At 35.7% G+C, this 10,347-nt stretch overlaps 1 protein-coding gene across 2 annotated transcripts; it reads left to right on the top strand.

The window, feature by feature from the left end:
* Nucleotides 1-1,305: 1,305 nt before the first annotated feature.
* Nucleotides 1,306-9,410, top strand: LOC142641457 (uroporphyrinogen decarboxylase 1, chloroplastic-like). 2 transcript variants are annotated; one of them, XM_075815897.1, is made up of 7 exons: nucleotides 1,306-1,531; nucleotides 1,940-2,002; nucleotides 2,089-2,225; nucleotides 4,216-4,598; nucleotides 4,743-5,027; nucleotides 5,622-5,857; nucleotides 9,014-9,410. In XM_075815897.1, the coding sequence occupies exons 2-7, from the start codon at nucleotides 1,980-1,982 to the stop codon at nucleotides 9,177-9,179; spliced, it is 1,230 nt and encodes a 409-aa protein (XP_075672012.1). In that variant the 5' UTR covers nucleotides 1,306-1,531; nucleotides 1,940-1,979; the 3' UTR covers nucleotides 9,180-9,410. The 2 variants fall into 2 exon arrangements, with proteins under 2 accessions (XP_075672012.1, XP_075672013.1); XM_075815898.1 differs by having other exon boundaries at nucleotides 1,423-1,526.
* Nucleotides 9,411-10,347: the final 937 nt, after the last annotated feature.

Below are 10,347 nucleotides of genomic sequence, written 5' to 3'. Positions count from 1 at the left end.
TTTGATGTGGAAAAAAATCCACGTAGGAATCTAGTATTTAAAAATTGATTTCCTGTGCGGACTGATCTTCTTCTTCCTCTGGGTTCTTTTCTTCTTTCTTCTTTCTTCTTCAATTTCTTTCGTGGGTTCCTTTCTTCATCTTCTTCAAATCTTCTTTGGATTCTTCTTCTTATTTTATGAAACTTAAGTCTTAAAGACTCGAGTTCCATGTGGCAAAACCATCTCCATGTCAGCAATCAGAAACTCGAGGCTTTGAGGCTTGATTTCTTCACTGAACTTGAGCCTTAAAGGCTCGAGATGTTATTCTCCTCAATTCTTCCTAGTTCCTGCTAACTAACGACATAGTGTGGCAGACTCATGGCACTCTGCAAATTACCTCTTGAAAAATGTTCAATCAAGTTTTTCAGGATTTTTTTTTCAAAAAAATTTTCAAACAATTTCGTTAATTAGCAATGTTTCCAAACTATTTAGGAAATGAACATCTCGAATCTTTTAAACTCAAGCTCGTTGTAGTAACTCGAGCCTTAGAAACTTGAGTTCCGTGGAACTCGAGTCTTTCCCTAGAGAATGACGCACCTAAAGAATGAAGCAACCTAGAAACTCTGAAGCAACAAAAATGCAACCCACAACAACTCCTAAGCAACAGAATCGCAACCTAGAATAATGAAGCAACCTAGCAACATAAACGCAACCTAGAGAAGCAACAACATGAAAACAGCGATGCAACAAAAACAACCAACCAAGAGAAGCAACAATGAAGCAACCCCCACGATTTGGACTGAACCCAGGCGGCGAAGGCTTCAAGCGAGGGAAATCGGCTCGAACTGAACTTGTCCACTTCGAATTCTCACTCTCTCTCTTTCTAAACTAGATTTGCAAGAACCCTAGCCTTTGGGTTTTATGTTTTCTCTCTCTCTCTCTCTCTCTCTCTCTCTCTCTAAACATGATTTGTAGAAACCAGAGCCTTTGGGTTTTGGGTATTTTCTGAATTTTTTTAATTTGGGTCTTAAGAAAGATAAAAGAAAGAAGAATAGAAAGAAGTGGAACAGAAAAGAGAGTTGCAAGAACTGGCACTCGAGTCTCTAAAACTCGAGTTTCACTAGTTAGTTTCCTAAATAGTTTGGAAACGTTGCTAATTAACAAAATTGTTTAAAAATTGGTGTTATTTTGAAAAAAAAAAAATCCATTCATTTCGTCAACTGCACTGTTAGTTTTTTTTTTTTTTTTGTTAATTTCTCCATTAAAAAAAATTCTTAAGAATTAGCATAAAAATTATATTTTGAGGAAACAAAAGTTTAAAGTTATAAAAATAGAAATCCACGGAGCTCCATTCCAAGCTTCGTTCATGGCCGACCACCAAGCTCAGCCGTTCGCCGCTTCTCACCGGTCACTGTCCGACTAATGTTGCTTGGCTGTAGTCCAGTTCACTGTCCGACTATTGTTTGTGTTCAGCTATAATTCCACGGCTGGGCTGTTGTGTTTGGTTGGTTTCAGAGTTTTTTGGATTTGGTGAACAACCCGGCGAGGTGAGGTGAGCTCTCTCTCCTATCTAATCTGGGTCTCCTTGGATTCTTTCCCTCTCTGATCGGATTTGGGTTTCAAGTTCAGTTTTTAGTCAAAATAGAAAAACCCAGAAAAATTGTTTCATTGTTGAATAAATAGCGAATGTGTTTCATTGTGCTGGGATTGATGTGTTTCTGGGATTTCTTAATTTCTTTTTCTTTTTTAATTAAATTAGCTTTTTGCATTTTTTAATTTAATAAACTGAAAAAAAAATCACTTAACGGTAGAGCATTAACGGAGGGTGGAAAGCCTGAATTAAAGAGTTTTGAAACTTACGTGGTTGTAATTTTTATTTTTTTTACAGTTTTAAAACCCGGGTAACAATGAGTGTTTTTTTCTGACACTTGGGTTGTTGTTTTTCTATTACCCTTATCAGATTCAGATAAAAGAAAATCTTCTCTCACAGTTTCTCAGAAATGGGTTTCTATTCCCCAACCATGTAAGCCTCTCTCTCTCTCTCTCTGCGTCCCTTTTATGTTTTTGTCAAGTTGCAATTTTTAACAAAGTAATTTGGTTTTCTTGCAGTGTGGTTTGCCCTTCAAGCTTCTTCATACACTTGGCTTCGAATTCTAGCTTTCCCACCAGACCTTTTTTTCCTCCTAAAACAAAATGCTTCTCAAAAAAGTTCCACGTGGCGTGCTCTACTTCTACTTCTCCTTCTGGTATGTTTTCTTTGCTTTTCTTTCTCTACTATATATATATATATTTGTGTGTATCCTTTAGGTTATGGTACTCTGCCTGATAATGGGTAATTCTGCATTTTTGTTTGTTGTGAACATGTTATAGTTTGCAATGGGTTTTGATGGGCACACAGAAATTAAATTAGTAATGCCGGCAGGGAAATAACATGAAATTTCCAAAACGCTGAGAAACAAAGTAGAGAAAATACACGCCAAAAAAAAAATAGCTACATGTACAAGATAATATTTACATGATTCGGCAATTTGCTTATGTACAACTTGGATTTCACTATTATCAGGAAAAAATACAAGAGTGCGGCAGTACAATTTTTTTTTCTCTCTCTCAAGAAAACATCGAGTAACCCTAATCACCCAAAAAAACGGTTTCTATATTCTGTGCATAGGATTCACAATGGGCTATAAACTGGGTCATTTTTTTTCTCGGGAGCGTTGCCCTCGGCTTGGGCCGATAAGCCTCCGTTCCATGGACTAAGCCTCAGAAAATCTCTCATTAAAAATCACGCAACATCATTTCGGGTCGAGTTGGGTCGTCATCCGGATTAAACACAACTAGGCTCCACAAAGCCCAACAATGCCCACAATCCTAAGTTATAGTTTTCTATTTACTTGTTTGGAAATGTATATTATATATGAGGCTTTTTGTGCTTTGTCATTTAAAATTGATAAACTACTATTTATTTCAAAAGCTTAAGCTAAGGAAAATGTAAATTTAATCATTTAACCACTATTTAAACACAATAACACTCTCCTCAGGTGTGGGGGATACGTGGGATTAAATTTTTTATTTTTTATTTTTATAATTGGAGGTGGAGTGGAGATAGGATTCAAACACAAAGCTACTTGCTATACTGTAATAAATTACCCGTTGTCCCAAACACTTTAGTTATTAGAAAATGATGAATTTAATAATTTACCCTTTATTCTAACAAGAATATTGCCAAAACCTTTAGCTAAATGTACGTAGCTTCTTCCCTCTGACTGAGCTATGTACAACATTATGATCTTGAGTCCATCCCTTCAAAGTATGTATTACTATGTAACAAATCGGAATAACTTAATTTTAGTACTACACACTTAGCCACTCACACGCTGAAGCAGAAAAACTGGTTCATAACTCTTTCTATTTAGCTCTAACTCACTTTCTAGAGAAGATGGGTGTATCCCAAACAGTAGTAGAAATACAGCATCTGGAGCAGCCCATAACCAGTAGTTAGTTGACCTTTTCCATTTCAGGTTGACTTTTAGGGTCACATGTATTCTATGCTTAGGCTGACTGCTCAAGATAAAATACTTCATATGTCTTTGGTGGAATTAGATGTACCAAATCAATGTTCTTAAACCATAAGTTTTTGTTAAGTTCTCTGTAATCATAGCAATGATGGCTGTTATGAAAATATGCATTCTTTTATGTGGAATATGTATTCCTTTAATTTATGAGGCTACCTGACATAAGGGAATTTTTGTATTACACTTATATTCTTTTATGCTATATAATAAATGAAGATCATTCATAAAGTTGCCTTGATACCTGTTTTAATATGACATTTGCTGGTTTTACTTGTACCTGCAAATATTTTTATGTTGTCAACCCTGCTCTTGTAGTCTTATGGAATTCTTGGTACATCCACTACTATGGAGCCCATGAAAAAGGATTTGCCATCTGTTAATTTAACCTTCTTTTCCTTTCTTCCCCCTCATTTGAAAATTACATATATCTGTTGTATTATTATGATATTTTCCCAATGTTTTGGACTCCATGTTTGAAGATAAATAGATCATCTTTTTTTGTCTGTTTCTTAATCTTGATGTTTTGGGGACATGTAAATTTTTTTCCTTTGAGAATCAAGTATGCTATTGTACCGTTGAATATTACTTGATGTTTGGACTCCATGATTTGAGATATGTGGAGGTCTTCATTTGACCATCTTATCTTATTTATTTATATTTCCAGATCCTCTTTTGGTTAAGGCTGCAAGAGGAGATCCTGTAAGTCGACCTCCAGCATGGATGATGCGCCAGGCAGGAAGGTATATGGCTGTTTATAGAAAGCTTGCAGAGAGATATCCATCCTTTAGAGAGAGGTCAGAAACAACTGATCTCATTGTAGAAATCTCTTTGCAGCCTTGGGAAGCTTTCCATCCCGATGGAGTTATCATTTTCTCTGACATACTTACCCCTCTACCTGCCTTTGGTGTCCCATTTGACATAGAAGAAGTAAGGGGTCCGGTTATCCAGTCACCGATTTATTCTGAAGAGGGATTGAAGTCTCTGCATCCCATTGACTTAGAAAAACTTCATTTTGTGGGGGAATCCCTTAGGATATTGCGCCGGGAGGTACTTTCTATAGCCATTCATGCCTAGAAAGAATAACAATTGTGCTGTTTGGCATTTGTTTTACATGTAAATTATGATAGAAGTGTAGTATCTCTCTTTAGTCTTGGTTCTCTAAGTTATTTTATTATTTATTCTTTTGGGTAGGTTGGTGGGAACACTGCTGTTTTAGGTTTTGTAGGAGCACCTTGGACGATAGCTACATATATAGTGGAAGGGGGTACAACGCGCACATATACAACCATAAAGACCATGTGCCATACTGCACCACATGTATTGAGGGCCCTTCTTTCTCATTTGACACGGGCAATATCAGACTACATTGTATTCCAAGTGGAATCTGGGGCTCATTGCATTCAAATTTTTGACTCATGGGGTGGACAACTATCGCCTGATATGTGGGAACGCTGGTCAAGGCCTTATATTGAAGAGGTAAATTGGAATGAATGGTTTTACCATTCACTGCTGTAGTTGTGGATGACATTGATTATTTTAATCTTGGCACTATAAACTTTTCTTAAACTGTGCACTATGATATTGTGACTTCCTGTTAACAATTTGCTTCACTGTGTACCATGCATAGCTTCATCTCCTCCCTACCCTTTTCTCTTTTTATTGTATTGATCTACTTCTACTTGACTTACTGTCTTACCCTAAAAATTTAGAAATAGTATCTTTCTACTTGGTTTGCCATGATATGCAAAGGTGTGAATTTTCAAGTCTCAAGTTTCTTGCATATTTAGTGTGTCATGTATAGAAATTTAGTTACTGTGAAAATTGCAGAGCACAATTTTGTTAAGTGCGAAGAGTGACTCATAGACCAAGAACATCATTTTCACGTATCTGTCATCGTTATGTCTACATGCTATATTCTTGACAAAATTGTAGGATTTCAGCTGTTTTAGGGTTTTGTTTTTTGTTTATTTTCTTTTGTATGTGTGTGTTCTGGTTTGCAGAGCATGATTTGTATAAGTTTTCACATTTTCTTATTTTTCCTTGGTATTAATTGTTTTTCTGAAAGTGCAGATTGTAAGTATAGTGAAGAACAAATGTCCTCGAACACCACTTGTTCTATACATTAATGGAAATGGTGGCCTTCTTGAACGTATGAAAGGAACTGGCGTTGATGTGATTGGGCTTGACTGGACGGTGGACATGGAAGATGGAAGGAAACGATTGGGTAAGGAGGTCAGTGTACAAGGCAACGTTGACCCTACTTGCTTATTTTCTCCTCTTCCTGCACTGACAGAAGAAATTCAAAGGTTTGTGACAAAAGTTTCTAATAAAAATTTCTGTCACCTGCAATTCATACCCTCCCCTTTGCTAAATCTTGTCAAATTAGATAAAATTTGAGAGTTTTAATTAGTTTAATAGATGTTTGACCAAAAATCTGACTATTCACTTGAAATGATTCGTTTCCTAATACATAGAAAATTTAAGTCCTTTGAAATGACAGGTGGATCACTAGAATCGGACTTAAAAAACAAAAAAGATATCACAAAAACGAGAACACTTCAAAATTAAAATCCTAACCTCAGCCAAAGTTGGGGTTTAAGTGAAACTTGACCAAACGACCTCTAAATGGTGCAAGCCACATATCATTCAAAAGCCTCTCTGTGCTTGCCATGGGGACTTTCCTCTTTGTTGTTTATTGCCTAAGATTATATAGATTTGTAATTTTTCTATTCAATCAAGAAGTAAGAGTTGGATAGATATATGTTGCCAGGGAAATTGGTTAAGAATGGGGTTATTATTCCATAGAGATGATAAAGATTTCCAATGGCTTGAAAATATCCTAATATTAGAGATATTAAATGATAAAGAACGACGCCTCTAATATTAGAGATTTTCGGCCTATTAGCTTGGTGGGAAGTGTGTATAAAATCTTGGCTATGGTTTTGGCAAATCGTTTGAGAGTAGTTTTAGACCAGCTGATCTCTGAGACTCAGAATAGTTTTGTGGGTGGGGGACAAATCCTTAATTCGGTTCTTATTGCAAATGAGTGTGTGGATAGTCGAGGGAAGGGTAGGGTTCCTGGAGTCATTTGTAAACTTGATATTGAGAAGGCCTTCAATCATGCGAATTGGGAGGCTTTGCTGGATTTGTTGAATAGAATGGGTTTTGGAGTGAAGTGGTTTAAGTGGATCCATACTTGCATATCCGCAGTCTAGTTCTTTGTTCTGATTAATGGGTCTCCAGCTGATTTTTTTGGTAGTTCAAGGGGTTTAAGATATGGGGATCCGCTATCTCCTATGCTGTTTTTGATTTTGATGGAGGTGTTCAGTAGGATGTTGAGAAGAGTGGAAGGAGCTGGCTTGATCCATGATTTTAAAGTTGAGGGTAGGAGGGGTGGTGGGGAAAGTGTTTCACATCTATTGTTTGCAGACGATACTATCTTATTTTGCGATGCAGATGTGGAGCAAGTTCTTCGTATTGTTGTTACTCAGTTTTCAGGTGGTAACAGGTTTGAAGGTCAATGTGCACAAGAGTGAAATGGTTCCAGTAGGGGAGGTTGACGATGTGCATGCCTTGGCTAATATTTTGGGCTGTAGAGTTGGAACTATGCCTATGTCTTATCTTGGCATGCTGTTGGGGGCTTCACATAACTCCCCTTCAATTTGGAATCCCATTTTGGTGAAAATTGAGTTGAAATTAGCCGGTTGGAAGAAGTTGTATTTGTCTAAAGGGGGTCGATTGATGTTACTCAAGAGTACATTCTAGTCTTCCTACCTACTTCCTATCTTTATTCACCATTTCTACTTATGTGGCTAATAAAATTGAGAAGTTGCAACGGGATTTTTTTTGGGGTGATAGCAAGACTCATTTGGTAGGATGGGATAAAGTTTGTGCGCCTATAGCTAACGGTGGCTTGGGGATAAGAAAACTTACTAATTTCAATAAGGCTTTATTGGGGAAATAGTTGTGGCGATTTGGGAAGGAAGAGGATCGGGTATGGAGAAGGGTGGTAGTTTCAAAATATGGGGAAGAATGGGGGGGATGAACCTCAAAGCTAGGTAGGGGAGTTCATGTGTGTGGTTTGTGGAGAGGTATTCGTATGGGATGAGAGGATTTTAGCAAAAATTGTCAATTTGTTGTTGGGTTGGGGAATAGAGTGAGATTTTGGCAGGATGGGTAGTATGGGGATCAACCTTTCAAATTGGCTTTCCCAAGGCTGCATGGTATTGTCATTGATAAGGAGGCATCTGTAGAAGCTTCTTTGACAAGGCAGGGGGCAGAGTATAGAAGAATTTGCGATGTTCATTTTAGTCGAAAACTTAATGATTGGGATATGGATGAAGGGCTGCATTTTCTTCGTATTTTGGGAGCTAATACTCCTCCACTAGATTTTGGAGACCGGATGAGATGGAAGTTGAAACCTAATGGGGAGTTTGACATCTGGTCGTATTATAACAAATTGCGAGATTCCCCCTCAATTATCTTTCCTTGTAAAGGTATTTGGAGTGTAAAGGCACCAAGACGGGTTTCTTTTTTTTGTTTGGTGTATAGCTTGGAATAAGATCTTAACGGGTGATAACTTGAGATTGAGGAGATTGGATTTTGTAGACTGGTACATTATATGTCAACATTGTAGAGAGGCGGTAGACCACTTACTTTTTTATTGTGAGATGACTCATCGATTGTGGAGCTTTGCCTTAGCAACTTTTGGTTTGTCTTGGGTTATTCCTAGATCGATCACAGATTTGCTTTTTGGCTTGTGGAATTGGTTGTAGAAGCAATCGTCTTAGATTTGGAATTTAGTTCCGTTGTGCATCCTATGGTGTATTTGGAAGGAACGGAATTGGCGGACTTTTGAGGATTTGGACAGTTCTGATAATCAGATGCTTGCTTCTTTTAATGGGACTCTTTTTTATTGGTCTCGGGCTTGGGGACTCACGACTCTCTCACTTCTTTTCTTAGTTCTCTTTCTCCTTTGTAATTTTTTTGTTGTCTGGTTTTCTTTTATGTTTTCTCTTTGTTTTTCTTCTTGTATTTTCTAGGTCTGCTTTATGTTTTTCGTACATAGAGTAGCCGTTCGTCTATATTTCATTATTACTTATAAAAAAAAAAAAAAAAAAAAAATCCTAATTGGAACATTTAAATGACATTTACCTGAGTCTCTGCATGAGCTGGTTGAGCCTTTCTTCTTATGGTCAAAATTACATGTGTAACAAGAACATGGGTATCAATTTTAACAAAATTACCAGGTGTGACTCTGAAACTTCCAAAAATCTTGATTTATTTTATGCATCTATTAATGCATATGGCTTTGGTGGCAATTGACATTTATAAGGTGTCTGATATGTCATAAAGTGAATCTTGCACTTTTGGTTCTTTTTGAAATTAAACTTAAAATTGACTTTGGAACTTTCATAATAGTATTTAACTGATAGATTTTAATTTTAATTTTTTGGGGTCAGGGTTGTGAAGTGTGCAGGTCAAAGGGGACACATTCTAAATTTAGGACATGGCGTTCTTGTTGGGACTCCTGAAGAAGCTGTTGCACATTTTTTTGAAATTGCAAGAAGCTTGAAGTTTGATACACTTTATCAACATCAAACAGTAGACTCTAAATTGGTAGTTTGAGGACAATATACATTAAGCAAAAGCAAGCTATTTTGTTTTCACTACCATATTCCTGTAAACATGCATGCTTAATCTCAATTTAGCTTTGTAGTAGAGGAGGGGCTTTCCTAAAAGCTTTGAGATTGTGTACATTTTTTTATTTTGTAGGTGAGCTAAATAGTTAAAATCAGTTGTATCTGTAATTTATGATTAATTTATTCGATGAATTAATAAATGATTAATTCTTGGTCAGTGTACCTGTACATTTACCATTTTCTTCAAGCATCACAAATTTAGTGTCCGTTTGGCGTGATTATTTTACTATTCACCTTATTTTTACTACTATTTATTTTTACTTTTTGGTACTATTTATGAGTTTTATTGTACTATTTTAGCTAGTTTTTACTTTTATCTATGGTACTTTTAGGAAAAAGTTTTCAATTTCAACAAATTAAGCGGATCCGAAACAGACCCTTAATACTTAGTACTCAATGCAAGTTGCTTTGGCATTCGCAATCAGAGGATTTTTTTTTTTTTTTACTTAAAAAGGTAGATAAAGGATATATTTTAAATGTGTCATGTTAACGATTGTATTTAAGGTATTGGTTAACAATTCATTTTATGAAAGTTTTGACACAATTTTTATAGAAAATGAAAAAAATTGTTAAAATATTAATTGCTTTTTTTTTCCCATTAAAACTTTCTTTAAATGAATAAACCAATACCTTAAGGGTATTTGTTAGCATTTTTCATTTTAAATTAATACATTTTCTAAATATTATAATAAAATTCAAGAAATAGTTGTGATCAAACTTATTTTTAAAAAAGGCTATACATACATACATATATATATATATATATATATATATATATATATATATATATATATATATATAATGAAAGTGCAATTGTGGCGACATTATGTAGGAAGGGAGTAACAGCGTGAATGAAGTAAATCAAACATATGAAAAGGGAAGGGAATACAACAAAGTTGAGATCATAATATGTCATCATGAACCTCTTTAACAAAAAAAATATGTGAGCATATATAAAGGGAAAATGAGATGGTTATTACTTTGAGAGGTGCTACGTCAACAACATTTTTACAACAAATCATAGGTGGTTAGTTGTTATTGGTTCAAATTTGAACCTAACACTAAGATTACTTTTTTGCCCCAAAAATAACAAC

The sequence above is a fragment of the Castanea sativa genome, chromosome 6 (genome assembly GCF_040712315.1).
Source record: "Castanea sativa cultivar Marrone di Chiusa Pesio chromosome 6, ASM4071231v1".
Classification (NCBI taxonomy): Eukaryota; Viridiplantae; Streptophyta; class Magnoliopsida; order Fagales; family Fagaceae; genus Castanea; species Castanea sativa.
The sequence above is the reverse complement of the archived record's forward strand: the minus strand, read 5'-3'. Positions and strand labels throughout refer to the sequence as shown.